General features: G+C 45.4%; 2 protein-coding genes across 2 annotated transcripts in view; both read right to left on the bottom strand.

Annotated features, from left to right (window-relative positions):
• Positions 1 to 3,075, bottom strand: part of tex30 (testis expressed 30) — a 3,724-nt gene extending 649 nt beyond the window's left edge. Inside the window, exons 1-5 of the mRNA XM_063214544.1 lie at positions 3,004 to 3,075; positions 2,653 to 2,892; positions 2,475 to 2,526; positions 1,228 to 1,442; positions 1 to 333 (exon numbers count right to left, since the gene is read on the bottom strand). The exon at positions 1 to 333 is cut by the window's left edge and continues 649 nt beyond it. Coding sequence (XP_063070614.1) covers positions 172 to 333; positions 1,228 to 1,442; positions 2,475 to 2,526; positions 2,653 to 2,892; positions 3,004 to 3,021 — 687 coding nt within the window. The 5' untranslated portion in view covers positions 3,022 to 3,075 and the 3' untranslated portion in view covers positions 1 to 171. The remainder of the gene's footprint in view (positions 334 to 1,227; positions 1,443 to 2,474; positions 2,527 to 2,652; positions 2,893 to 3,003) is intronic.
• Positions 3,076 to 5,799: 2,724 nt separating this feature from the next.
• Positions 5,800 to 15,000, bottom strand: part of poglut2 (protein O-glucosyltransferase 2) — a 16,158-nt gene continuing 6,957 nt past the window's right edge. The window contains exons 6-10 of the mRNA XM_063213608.1: positions 14,921 to 15,000; positions 10,445 to 10,654; positions 9,192 to 9,281; positions 7,754 to 7,858; positions 5,800 to 6,105 (exon numbers count right to left, since the gene is read on the bottom strand). The exon at positions 14,921 to 15,000 is cut by the window's right edge and continues 158 nt beyond it. Coding sequence (XP_063069678.1) covers positions 6,088 to 6,105; positions 7,754 to 7,858; positions 9,192 to 9,281; positions 10,445 to 10,654; positions 14,921 to 15,000 — 503 coding nt within the window. The 3' untranslated portion in view covers positions 5,800 to 6,087. The remainder of the gene's footprint in view (positions 6,106 to 7,753; positions 7,859 to 9,191; positions 9,282 to 10,444; positions 10,655 to 14,920) is intronic.

The following is a 15,000-nucleotide window of genomic DNA, read 5'->3' as shown; positions in this document are numbered from 1 at the left end:
TGTGTGTGTGTGTGTGTGTGTGTGTGTGTGTGTGTGTGTGTGTGTGTGTGTGTGTGTGTGTGTGTGTGTGTGTGTGTGTGTGTGTGTGTGTGTGACATATCCACGTGTAGCATATGTGTTGATGTCAATGTATTGTGTGACATATCCACTGTGTTCCATGTGAAGTGATTGTCACTGCATTGTGTGACATATCCAGTGTGTGACATGAGTGTTGACCTCCTCCATGAGCTCCTCCTCTGCTCTCCCTCGAACAGTCAGGCCGTGGCTGCCCCCCTCCACCCACCTCACCTCCACACGCACCTCCATATCCCCAACCACCTGCTCAAGAAGCTTCTACACACAAACACACAATGCATGAATTAGTACGCCACATAACGTTCAAAGTCTACTGAGTGATGGTCATCTTCAATAAATATCCACATAGACTTTAGGTAACAACTTAGCTAAATAAAAATATATAATTTACACAAACAGACAGACAGACAGACACACAGACAGACAGACAGACAGATCTAAATTTTAGCATTGCAGAAGCCAATCCCACCCATATATATACAGTACAGCTACAAGCAGGGATGGGCAATTATTTTGGCTCAAGGGCCACATTAGGTTTACATTCGCCAAAGGGTCAAATGTCGCATGCAACTTTTGCCTGAAATAACAACTAATGTATGTTGACTTAACTTATTGACTATTTCATTGATGAATACAGCTTTGGTTAATCACAAAGCCCAAAGACCCCTGCCCATTTTAAGAATGTTTGGTGAGAGCGTCATATTGGATTTAAAAGTTGTCTTTGTTGTAAAAGCTCTGCGGGCCACATGAAATGGCTCAGCGGGCTGCATGTGGCCCCTGGGCCCAGAGTTGCCCACCCCTGCCGTACAGTGCGTACATTCCAATATGCGACCTTGCATCCTCCACTTGTGCTTGTGGCCTCATGTTTCGCTGATGCCCCGCCTCCGTGGAGAAAACAATTACGGTAAGTTTCAGCCTAGCCACAACAATTTTGGGGGGGCTATTCTTCATTCATCATCCATCATCCAGTTTGCAAATGAGAAAATTTTAGCTTAGCAACTTAGCAATTGAGCTTTGACGAGATATTGAAATATAATGGTGTTGTCAGTGATGACATCACAACGTATTACTTCGTGGTACAAGGCCACAAGCACAAGTGGAGGATGCAAGGTCACATATTGGAATGCACCCAGTGTGTGTTTGCTCTCTCACCCTGTCACACATGTTGTCTGCCGTGCCGGAGATGAAGAGCACGGGACTGTGAGATAGCGCCCGGAGGTCTTGGCTGCGCTGCTGGTGCTGGTGTGTCTGGTTGGGGGGGTGGAGAGGGAAGGACACACACACCACGCCTCGCACACACTCCCCATCTCCCTCCTCACTCAGCTGCCGGGACACACACACTGCTGCTCGGGCACCCATGGATCGGCCTGATGCGCACACATGCGCACAAGCATGCACACACACGGGAACACACACACACACACACACACACACACACACACACACACACACACACACACACACACACACACACACACACACACACACACACACACACACACACACACACACACACACACAACAGCGTGCAACTTGAGGATTCTGAATACCTCGACCTACGCAGGGTCAGTCTCTTCGCCGTTGATTGCTCAGGCCTGGCGTCTCTCCAATAAAACACAATGCAGAAGTTATTCTCTAATTTGCAACCAGGATATTAAATGGGGGGGGGGGGGGTAGTATTGTAGGAGTATTACGACACGCCCTTTTATGCAGACCGGAACCTGGTCATGTTAGGTGCCCATAGCAACCTATTACATTGGCATATCTCTATACTTAAAGAATCTCTGGCCGGAGGAGGAACAAACTGACTGACACACACACACACACACACACACACACACACACACACACACACACACACCCAGTCCCATTGATGTTACATATCTGTCACTTGGCTGGTCCAGAGATCTGGCTGAGATGACTCTTTATGGCCTACTGCCTGTTGCATAAGGACTAGGAATCCCATCAGGTGATTTCCTCCCTGAGCTGACGAGAGCAAAGCAAACAAATCTACTAGAGAGGCGAACCAGGAAACGTCCAGTAGCCCATCATTACCCAGAAGGAGATAAGCGGGGGACGTGTCTTATCAAGCATCTTATCAAAGACAAGTTGGGGACAGCTCTTATCAAAGAGACAAGGTCAGTGAGTGCAAACAGAGTCTCGTCCCTCTGATCAGTCCATTAGAGGCATTTCTGGCAGTATGAGAACTACTGTAGATGAGGAAAAACACAGCATGCCACAATAAAATACAATAAAACAGTTCAAACTACAATAAAATAAAATCTTACATCATTACACATAGGCTATTGCACATTACACTGGTAAAAAAAATACCGGCAGTTTTCCTGTTACCACCATGGCTAGAGGTTTTATGGTACCACCACCACCACTTAACTTACCACCGAGGAAGAAGCTGTTCAGATTAAACCTGCCGTGGCTTTTCAAGTATTCCTGTGAAGGAACAAAACAAACAAACAAACAAACAAACAAAAACAGTCTTAGGTCTATACGTTTTATGTGCCAACAAATTCAAAAGCATCTTTAATTTCCTCAAGTGTGACAGCTCCCGTTTCTCACCAGCACGGCCCGGTAGGCCTTCGCTCTGTGCGCCAGGTTCAAGGATTTGCAGGTGAACCGCAGGCACAGGTGTCCGCAGGCTGCCACGGCCTGCGCGAGCGACACCAGATGCCTGAAGTTCATGTCTCCCCCTGCTCCGTGTGTTAGCACCAGCACGCTCCTCAGTCGGGCAGCATCACCACCGGGCACCGTCAACACGGCGTCCAGATACTTCTCCCCAAACGGGATCCTCACTGCTTCCTAAGAGTTACGCACATCTATCACTTACCACCACTGTTAACATTTAGGAAAACTTAACTGAAAACCAAGGGAAAAGTCAACCCGTGTGAAATTGTTTGTTTTTTTTTTTACCTCTGAGCATTCCGCCATAAGATTTTGAGTGTTGCGCGGTGGTGAAAGCCGAGGGAGAACTAACTGCACAGCGCCACTTGCTGTCCAGGAGTCAACTAGCTGCAAACACTGTTGCTGGTACCTGACCTCTCACCTTGCTCACTGTGTACAAAAAACATAATTGCATGTATACCAAATTTGCTCCACAGGCGAATGAATGAATGAATGAATAAATGAATGAATGAATAGGTCAACCCAAATGGTTCCTACTGTACGATTGCATAATGTGGATATGTTCTCAGTGTGTGTTCTGTGTATGATGTTTCTATCGATGCTGTGATTATGATTGATTTTCAAGTAATATCAAAATCCTACAAAATCCTAGAGTAAATAATATTTTGGACATGAAAACTAACCTGACATACTTCAAAATACTGCATCTTAGGGCCAAAACATACCAAGGCCGAACGGAACGGTCACGGGACGAACGCGGTCTTTCTGCTTAATTTTGGCTGGCGTGCTTTTCTCTGCCTTGCACACTGACAGCGTCGGCGTGCGCGGCCAGTCCTATTCAAAACTCTCCCCACAGCTAAAGCTAGCATGCTACTTTGCCATTCATTTGAATGAGACACCGCCGGTCGCCGGCGTGAAAAATACGCTCGAGTTCTATTTTCCAAATGCAGCGCGGCGCGGAGCCGGCTCCCGCGCCGCTGACGCCCGACTACCGCCGGTTGGTGTGTAAGGACAGATAGGTTTCAATGTATTTTCACCGACGCCGGTAAAAAACGCGGCCGTTCCGCGACGCTTTACCGCCTTGGTGTGTAAGACCCCTTAGGGCCAAAACATACCAAGGCGGAACGGAACGGTCGCAGGACGGACGCGGTCTTTCTGCTTAGTTTTGGCCGGCGTGCTTTTCTCTGCCTTGCACACTGACAGCGTCGGCGTGCGCGGCCAGTCCTATTCAAAACCCTAGCCACAGCCAAAGCTAGCATGCTACTTTGTCATTGATTTGAATGAGACACCGCCGGTCGCCGGCGTGAAAAATACGCTCGAGTTCTATTTTCCAAATGCAGCGCGGCGCGGAGCCGGCTCCCGCGCCGCTGACGCCCGACTACCGCCGGTTGGTGTGTAAGGACAGATAGGTTTCAATGTATTTTCACCGACGCCGGTAAAAAACGCGGCCGTTCCGCGACGCTTTACCGCCTTGGTGTGTAAGACCCCTTAGGGCCAAAACATACCAAGGCGGAACGGAACGGTCGCAGGACGGACGCGGTCTTTCTGCTTAGTTTTGGCCGGCGTGCTTTTCTCTGCCTTGCACACTGACAGCGTCGGCGTGCGCGGCCAGTCCTATTCAAAACCCTAGCCACAGCCAAAGCTAGCATGCTACTTTGTCATTGATTTGAATGAGACACCGCCGGTCGCCGGCGTGAAAAATACGCTCGAGTTCTATTTTCCAAATGCAGCGCGGCGCGGAGCCGGCTCCCGCGCCGCTGACGCCCGACTACCGCCGGTTGGTGTGTAAGGACAGATAGGTTTCAATGTATTTTCACTGACGCCGGTAAAAACCGTGGCCGTTCCGCGCCGCTTTACCGCCTTGGTGTGTCAGACCCCTTACTGTATTGCACTGTATAATGCAATATTTTGGAATGCATTTCGCCTTACTGTACGTATTGCACTGCATAATGCAATACTTTGGCATGCATTTTCCTCCACAAAGGATGAGAGTGTGACATGTACGCATATTGCATTTATTAATCTGGAAACACAAATTCCTTAAGGACAGAGAACGTGTCTCTTCTCCTCTCTGCAGAATACTGCTGGCAGGGAAAGTGAAACGTCAGCAAAGTGATGGAGCCAAACCAAATCTTGTCAAGGCCACACATTCCGGTGTCACAGACACTGCACCCATGCCAGCCCTGCATGGCTCACCGTGTGTGTGTGTGTGTGTGTGTGTGTGTGTGTGTGTGTGTGTGTGTGTGTGTGTGTGTGTATGTCATCTGACCTACTGCTTTGATAGCAGATTCCTTTGGCAGACTAGAGGAAAATACAACCGTCATGTATCAAGGACATTACTGCAATAGCACAGCCTCATCAGTGTGTGTGCATGTGTGTGGGTGTGTCGTAGCTGGAGAGTCTGTCAAGAACTCGCTGTAGTAATCCAGATAAGTTAACCTTGAGGTAGTGGTACATCATCTAGTGCAAGAGCCCAGAGCCCTTATTTTCTTAACTAAATGTGTTTTCTTAACACCTGTGGGCTACCTGTTGTCAGATTTACGACTTCGTGGAGGTTAATTGAGCAATGTTGATCACTAAAACATGTTCTTGCTGCATGTGTGTTATGCAGTTCCATGTGTGTTGTGGTGTGCCCATTTGTTATACTATTCAAAGTACGTTATTGTGTGTGTGAGTGTGTGTGCAGAGGTAAACACACAGACAAGGACAAAGGGGTCAGTTGCTCTGGGCCGATGGAGAGATGGGAGCCCATTGTCTGTATTGAGTGGGGGGCCCTTTCAGATGACTTTGTCCTCTGGCTATCCAAAGTTGTCAGTGGCCCTGCATGCAAGTGTTCTAAGTGTGTAGTATGTGTATGTGTAGTAATGCAAACAGCCAAGCTCAACAACTATGTATGTCCACTTCAACTCTAGAGGCTCTGCAACATTCAGAAACACACACACACACACACACACACACACACACACACACACACACACACACACACACACACACACACACACACACACACACACACACACACACACACACACACACACACACAGGAATAATCACAACACAGTCCAAATTAATAAAGAAGTATTGTAAAAATATTTATTAAAAATATTAGATTTTAAAAAGAACATTCAGTAGATTGTAGTTGTGCTAAAGGACAAGAGGGGAATGTGCACGTAGAAACAGGCATCAGCTGGAGGCCCAAGACTTGCAATGTGTGTGTATGTATGTATGTGTGTGTGTGTGTGTGTGTGTGTGTGTGTGTGTGTGTGTGTGTGTGTGTGTGTGTGTGTGTGTGTGTGTGTGTGTGTGTGTGTGTGTAGATAAGGACTTCAGGAGCAACTGGAGGCTAGCGACCAACCAGGCCAATCAGAGACCTCACAGTTCATCCTTAGCCTATAAGGAGAGAGAGAGAGAGAGAGAGAGAGAGAGAGAGAGAGAGAGAGAGAGAGAGAGAGAGAGAGAGAGAGAGAGAGAGAGAGAGAGAGAGAGAGAGAGAGAGAGAGAGAGAGAGAGAGAGGCATAGACAGACAGACAGACAGACATACGGACAAATAGACAGAGAGACATTGAAAGAGAGACAGACAGATAGACAATGAGAAAAACACCAAATTAGTGTCACCTGTGTAACCACATCTGGAACAGAATCAAAGCTGTAAAGTTTACAGGATTTTATAGACGCCATAATCGAGAGGAGCACACACACACACACACACACACACACACACACACACACACACACACACACACACACACACACACACACACACACACACACACACACACACACACACACACACTTTTATATACAAACACCAGAGAAGCCACAAACACATTTGAATGACTGATATAGTCTTTGATGTGTAATCCAATTACAACCAAAACACCAGAAGAGTACACACAGTGAAGACACTGTCGTTTGAAATGTTCATAATCCATAAAATTATACTATTGTGTTTTTATTCAATAATTACAAAGTGTCCGAATTCATCATGAATTGGGGTTGTATAGACGATACAGCTCTCAATACCGCCTTGCTGATTATGCTCAATGCGGCTCAATAGGCCTTTGATCTGTTCACTCTTCAATGCTGAATACGCCATAACAGCTCAATGCTGCCTTTGATGTACTGTATGCTACGTACATCATTTCATCTGAATGGCTTTACAGTCACTGGTGTCTGCCTGCAACTGGTACCAGACAACACACTCACGTCACCGACCTCAAGCACGCTGCGCACACACACACACACACACACACACACACACACACACACACACACACACACACACACACACACACACACACACACACACACACACACACACACACACACACACACACACACACACACACACATGCGTACACATGCACACGGACAGACTGACAGGCATAGGCGTAGGGACCAGTGCATTCCGCGTTCAGGTGCGACGCCTTTGCAAGTTAAGTCGTGGTCCTCAGCGCTGTGCAAAAGCACTGTTGTCATGTTTTGTCACTGCTGTCACTGTCACTGTTGTCACTGTTGTCAGTTTTCACATTTATGTTGCCACGGCGAATTTCTGTTGTTACACAACACAAAAACGCTCTGCTGTGCCCCGACCAAAACCATGCCTGACCCTAACCTCTCAGTAAAGCGATGCTGCGTTATGTTTACCAAGAACAGCGAAACAAGCTAAAGAAATGACAAAATTGTGCCCAGACCAAAACCTTGCCTAAACCTAACCTGTCACAGGACGTTGTGGAGCACGAGTTGACTTGCAAAGGCATCGTGCACAAACGCGATAGACAGTTGAAATCGGCACGTTATCTTACTTAAATGTTATCAATCTACCTTACTTACCTGTTATCTAACTTACTTACAACTCAATGCCAAGTTGACACAGATGTGTTTCAAATGTGCATAATACGATAGAGTGTGTATCGTGCATGTGTGTTTGCATGAGTGTGTGCAAGCCTGTGCGTGCCTATGTGCTTGTGTGTGTATGTGTGTGTGTGTGTGTGTGTGTGTGTGTATGTGTGTGTGTGTGTGTGTACACGTGTGCACCTGTGTGTGTGGACAGTAGCAGGGGAAGAGGTCGTCTTTGGGCTGTTCCACCAGCTCCATCCCCTCCCTCACCTCTGGCTTGGTCACCTGACGCTTAGCATACTCCTGCAGCACACACACACACACACACACACACACACACACACACACACACACACACACACACACACACACACACACACACACACACACACACACACACACACACACACACACACACACACACACAGAGAGAGAGACACAAGTAGAATTATATCATTATAGAGAAGGTACCATAGGTTTTGGTAGAACACCAACCACAGTGCCCTGAGCACACACACGGACGCCTGAAAGCAAACACACACACACACACACACACACACACACACACACACACACACACACACACACACACACACACACACACACACACACACACACACACACACACACACACACACACACACACCCACACCCAACAAGTGGCCCAGTAAAATGTCCCATTACAGTGTTCCTCAATTTGGTTTCCATCTATACAGTGAATAAGGCTGGTCACCTGCCTATTGCCCTCTCCTATTGAAACACCATGAGCCACACACACTATCTCACCCTGTCACTCCACACAGGGATAAACTGCACATCTACTGTATGTTTCCCATGCATGCGTGTGTGTGTGTGTGTGTGTGTGTGTGTGTGTGTGTGTGTGTGTGTGTGTGTGTGTGTGTGTGTGTGTGTGTGTGTGTGTGTGTGTGTGTGTGTGTGTGTGTGTGTGTTTTGTGGACATGCGAACAAGCGAACGAGAGAGACAGAGAGAGAGAGAGAGAGAGACAGAGACAGGGAAAGAGAGAGAGAAAATTGCTGTTTGTAAAAGGGGTTGAGTTCCATTTGCGGCCCTTGAAGCCGTTTTATCCGGCCCCCAACATAATTTTATTGTTATGCAGCTTCATATGAAATAGAAATTCCATGTACAATACAATTAAGCTATATTCAGGGGACCTAGAGAAGGTGGGGTCTGTTGTAAAGGTGGCTGCCTTCAATATAAGCCTCAAGTGTAGGGGGAAATCCTGGTTTGTGACCATAGTACGCCCCTTGGAGGACTTTTACGGCCTTTGGAGCAAGTGTGATGTGCAAGTGTCCTTGGGGACATCCTGTAAAAGTGTCCCTTACAGATAAACAGATAAGATAGTGGCACACCTGATAACAGAGAGAGAGAGAGAGAGAGAGAGAGAGAGAGAGAGAGAGAGAGAGAGAGAGAGAGAGAGAGAGGGAGGATGCCCAGACACTGCATGACGTCTGACACACAAAACAGGGACCTATTAAAGAGTGGCACACAGAAGCTTCTGAAAGTGTGTGTGTGTGTGTGTGTGTGTGTGTGTGTGTGTGTGTGTGTGTGTGTGTGTGTGTGTGTGTGTGTGTGTGTGTGTGTGTGTGTGTGTGTGTGTGTGTGTGTGTGTGTTACCTGGAAAAGTCTGAAATAGTAACAGAAAACGTGGTCCCCCATTAGGTGCGTACGTGCAAACTCTTGACCAGCCAAAGCTATCTCCTTAGCCTGAGAGAGAGAGAGAGAGAGAGAGAGAGAGAGAGAGAGAGAGAGAGAGAGAGAGAGAGAGAGAGAGAGAGAGAGAGAGAGAGAGAGAGAGAGAGAGTTTGACTTTTAAAAAGATTTTATTACAGAATTCATGTAGTTAATACACAAAGACCCCTGGGAGCTCAATCAAAGTCCTTGATTTAACCAGTGTTGAGAGCATTAAAACCAAGTTAGCATCTATGCCCAACTCCACATTGTGTTTCCTGCTCATATATATATAGCTAACGTGGCCTGACCAATAACAAAGTTCAAAAGCTGACACTTTTGGCCCTGTTACCTGACATACTTGAAAACAAAAATAAAGGTGGTCATTGTAAACTCTTCATTAAACACATTGAACAACCTTTTTAAGACTGAGAATAGAGCTCAGAGCATATTACAATGCATAAAGGCATGAAAAACAGTTTCTCTGATTGTACAAAAAAGGGCCTTGCCACAGCCCCATGCAAGATACGCCACTGCAGGTCTCCCACGCTCTTAATTAATGGTGACTTGTATAAAGCTCTCTGATGTGTTTTCACATTTTGCTCAACCTGAAGCATGTCCCGCCATGAAAGAGAGAGAGAGAGAGAGAGAGAGAGAGAGAGAGAGAGAGAGAGAGAGAGAGAGAGAGAGAGAGAGAGAGAGAGAGAGAGAGAGAGAGAGAGAGAGAGAGAGAGAGAGACAGTCAGACAGACACATACACAGAGAGTGAGAGCAAGAGGTGGGGGAAAGAGGCAGAGAGATAGAAAGAAAGAAAGAAAGAAAGAAAGAAAGAAAGAAAGAAAGAAAGAAAGAAAGAAAGAAAGAAAGAAAGAAAGAAAGAAAGAAAGAAAGAAAGAAAGACAGAGAAAAGGGGAGAGGAGGATAAAAGTGAAGAGGGTGGTGAGAAAAAAAGAAAAAATGAAGATGAACAGAAATATATTTTGTTCAATGTTCAGCTATGCAAAGACCACTGAGAACAAGGCATCATGATTTGTGAAGATGGTGGCAATCACAGCCACTAACCTCCTGGCATAGAGCACGATTAACATTACTGAGATACTGCTATCACTAGCGCCCCAATCCAATCACTGAAGTTTAACACTCAAAACGTCCTGATTCCAACCAATCAATGCATCGTTACACATCATCTCTGTCGTTACCTGGTCGTCATGGTTACGTGCCCAGCGTATCTGGTCGAGCAGGTCGCTGAGGTCGGCCTTGAAGGGGATGTAGTGTTGCCATGGTGACAGGAGGCTGTAGAAGTGCTCGTAGTATGGAGAGTCCTGCTTCAGCACCACACTACCCCCCGCTAACAGGTAGGGCAGACGATACGCTGCTACTGTCCCGTCGATGTTGATCTGGTATTTATACTGAAGGAACAGGAAGCATATTGATGCAGATTAGTTCATATGTATAGCAATTGCCATGGCATGCATTACATATTTATACTGTAGGAAGGAACATTACAATATATAAGTTCATATAAATAGAAATGACTACATATTAGAGTCCTGCTTCAGCGCCACACTACCCACCACCAACAGATAGTGTAGACCAGGGGTTCCCAAACTTCACCACGACAAGGCCCAGTAGATTCCAACCAAGGCCCCACTGACATGAGCTTTCTGTGCACGCGTTTTCACAATTCAATGAATTTGGTGCATTCCTAAAGTAGGCTACTACAGAAAGCACAATACAAATATAAACATGGTAAATAAGAAAATTATTCCACTGGGATTGTTTAGATTATTTTGCTCTATTTTGGCTACTCAAGCTATTCAATTTATTAAATTATTCATTTTATATCACTATATTTTTAGCTGCCAACTTGCCGCGGCCCCCCAGGCATACCCTCGCGGCCCCCCAGGGGTCCCCGGCCCTCACTTTGAAAACCACTGGTGTAGACAAATACGCTGCTACTGTCCCATCGATGTTGATCTGGTATTTATACTGCACAGACATATCACTGTAAATTATTATTAGATTATATTATTAGATTATATTATTAGATTATATCACCACAGGGATACATTACTATATATAATATTACATTAGTCTGCTGATTTCCCATCAGTGTTCATCTGATACTGCACAGATATATGTTGTACATTAGATTAGACATCACATTACCATACAGTACTTGTACATTATGCATTACTCTACAGGAGGCAGGACAGTGACTACAGTCCCATTGATGTTGATCAGTAAAATAGCCACTTGCAGTATACTACACACAGTCGCTGTGTCATTGGTGTTCATCATGGTGAATTGGCGCAACCTTAAATAGGTTATACTCAGGTGACATAACTATTCATCAGGTTCTTACACGGCATTGAGAAACAGTTAGTGTGTATCACCTGGGCAGCGTGAGAAGTGCCACGTTTCTACACAACCTCTCATATATTTCAAGGTCACAAAAACACACAAACAGGACGCGCCTTCTTCCAGAATTCTTATAAAATGTCCAGTAACGGCTGTTTGGACCTGGAGACTCCAACAGAGTTAATGTGCAACACCACACACTTGTCTTTTATAACACACACACACACACACACACACACACACACACACACACACACACACACACACACACACACACACACACACACACACACACACACACACACACACACACACACACACACACCTGAGGACCACACACTTGTCTTTTATAACACACAATGGCAACACACACACACAAACCTGAACGTTCATGCACGTGCACACACGTTCACATGTACACACTCACCTATGCACACATGAATACACTGTTCTCTTTGTTTGTTTGTTTTTTTCTGTCATGCGCAAGCCAACAATATGCCTGTCTAAAAATCTTCTTGTTATAGTTTTTTCTAGAGGTGCTCCGATTGCTCGGCTGCCGATCATGACCGGCCGATAATGGCCAAAAATAGCCTGATCGGTGATCGGAAAAACATGCCGATCAAAAAACCGATCGAGAGATATTAAATTCCTCACGCAACCATTTGCCTTTACACCTGGCGCTGCATGTAGGCGCTGGCTCTGCACAGCTGCAACTGCACCAAAAGAAGGCATCTTTGCTTGTCTATAACTTTTCGCCATTCCCCCCTTCATTTCCACCATTCATAACCATATCTGCATCAACAATGATCTGATTTTCCGATCCATGCGCCGTTTACCGGACAATGTAATTTGCGATTGAGTAGGCTACTCGCCAGTGAGCCATTTTACGTTATAACCTGTGTAGTTGCCTCGGTCAGCACGCGACAACTTCACGTTGTCAGCACAAACATGTCAATTATTGTTTTCAAAGTTGTAATTGGCAGTCAGTCGATTAGTTTGATAGTCGCTGACACACCAAACGGCGACAGATGTGGTTAAAACTTGAGAGAGAGATTCAGAACGGTAGTGGAGCACTGCAACTGTGGACGGTGACAGAGAGGGGAGGGGCTCTCCTCACGAGGCTGCTCATTTAAAGCGACAGGTTGTTTTTTCTCGTATGTGGAAGACTATTTGATGTAATGTTTCAGTTTCAATTCAATCTTAAATAGTTTAGTTATTCTATGCAATAACTTATACATTGATTAATACTGTAGAATTACCAACACTAGTCTGAAAGATAATAATAATAATAATAATAATAATAATAATAATAATAATAATAATAATAATAATAATAATAGCCTAATAATAGACATGTGCAAATTAAGATTGATTGGTTTATGGGCAGAAATGGTATTCAATAAGGATAATTAATAGGCTATTAAAAAAATAGGAAATCATTTTTGTGATCGGCAATGATCGGTAATCGGCAGATAAAGATTTTTGGTGATCGGTATCGGTGATCGGGCCAAAAAATGGTGATCGGAGCACCTCTAGTTTTTTCCTTCTCACCCTGGGACAGATTATAACCCCATGGGCCCCTAGTGTTGCTAGCCTCCAAAAACATTCAGGGGTTTTGGGCCAGAAACTAAAGACTCTATGTTGTTGGGGGGGGGTTGTCCTTTGAGGAAAATACAGTAGTTAGAAGTCTTCTTAAAGGGGCAGACAGTGGAGACATGAATATGTATTGAAAGTGGGTCATGTATGTAGTAGAATAGTAGCATACATTTCTAATTTGGTGCCTTCTTGGCCGAGAAAAGGCAGAAAATGACTTTTTAGTGCTTGTGGATTTGTGACAACAATCCCCATAATGCATTGCAATGCTCAAGTTCCACAGCAGGCCACACCCAGGCAGCTCTGCCAGTGACTTACTGGAACCTCAATGTCAGTGATTTCAAAAGCACTGGCACACTGATCTGTGATAGGTCTGTTAGCGCATTAGGTCCAAACCCCTATGGGCGGGGTTGAAAGGGTGGGAAAAGGGCTTGTAGTCTCAACAGAAACCAACAGAGACCTCTCTTACACTTCCTCCTACAATGATGCAAAATGACGATTTTTACATCATTGTAGGAGGAAGTGTTAAGAGGTGAATACGAATTTCTCTTGTCTCATGGGGAATTGGGAGAGTGTTGCACGACCATTCAAAAGTATGACTGGGTGTCTAGCAATGGAAAGCCTAATGCAAATGGGTGGAGTGTCCCTTTAAGGCAATATGAGAATATAACTGTAGATGCTACAGCTTCAGGGCCCTCTTGAGTCTTGCACTGCTGATCTTATTGGCACGTGTAGTAACCTGTCACGGTCTGAATCGTTTTCATTGCAGTCAATACTAATGTAATAAGTACTAATGTATATTAATATACTTTATTATAGGTGTCACGTCATCGGTCGAATGCTCCATTCATTTCAACCGGGCTCCCCAACGTTCGCACGTCTGTTATTTTTCGATAACGGACGGGTTGGTCTATAACAGACCGCTGTCAATGGCAACAAGACTTTTCACTGCTAAAGCGACTTTTCAACAAGACTCTAATCAGCTGCTGTGATAGACAACACCTGTTGTCCTGGCTACCTAGCTGTTGCCTAGCGGTCTTCCACAACGGCACTGTTTTGTTTTGCGCAGCAACAATCTTTTGACATTAAAAACTATAATAGACTTAACATTAAATAGGCCTAAAGAAATGTCCCCGCCATGTGTGAATCATTTAATTATATCCATATAATAAGCGGGTTAACTTTCGGCGAGTCGGTCGCTTTGTGGAATAGCAGCACTTCAGAGAGAACAAGACCCCTCCGCTCCGCGTCGGGGTCTAAAGATTCTCTCTGTCGTGCTGCTATTCCACGGTAGCGACCTTCTCGCCGAACGTTAACCCTTACTTAATGTATATTACTATATAATAATGTTATTACTAATGTAATAACTCTACTGTATGTCCAACTGTGGCAGTCTCAAATAAGTGGGCCTGGAAAACTGATATAGCCTCCTTACACCACCTTATGGACGTGTGTGTGTGCGCGCGCGTGTGTGTGCGAGCGTGTGTGTGTGTGTGTGTGTGTGTGTGTGTGTGTGTGTGCGTGTGTGTGTGTGTGTGTGTGTGTGTGTGTGTGTGTGTGTGTGTGTGTGTGTGTGTGTACCTTAAAGAAGTGGAAGAATGACATGTGTTTGACGAGTGGTCAATACAGTTCTGTGTGTGTGTGTGTGTGTACCTTAAAGAAGTAGAAGAATGGCATGTGTTTGACGAGTGGTCAATACAGTTCTGTGTATGTGTGTGTACCTTAAAGAAGTTGAAGAATGACATGTGTTTGACGAGGGGGCCGTACAGGTCTGGGTCGTGCTTGAAGAAGAAGAAGTGAG

This window comes from Engraulis encrasicolus, chromosome 13, assembly GCF_034702125.1.
Source record: "Engraulis encrasicolus isolate BLACKSEA-1 chromosome 13, IST_EnEncr_1.0, whole genome shotgun sequence".
NCBI classification, from domain to species: domain Eukaryota; kingdom Metazoa; phylum Chordata; class Actinopteri; order Clupeiformes; family Engraulidae; genus Engraulis; species Engraulis encrasicolus.
The sequence above is the reverse complement of the archived record's forward strand: the minus strand, read 5'-3'. Positions and strand labels throughout refer to the sequence as shown.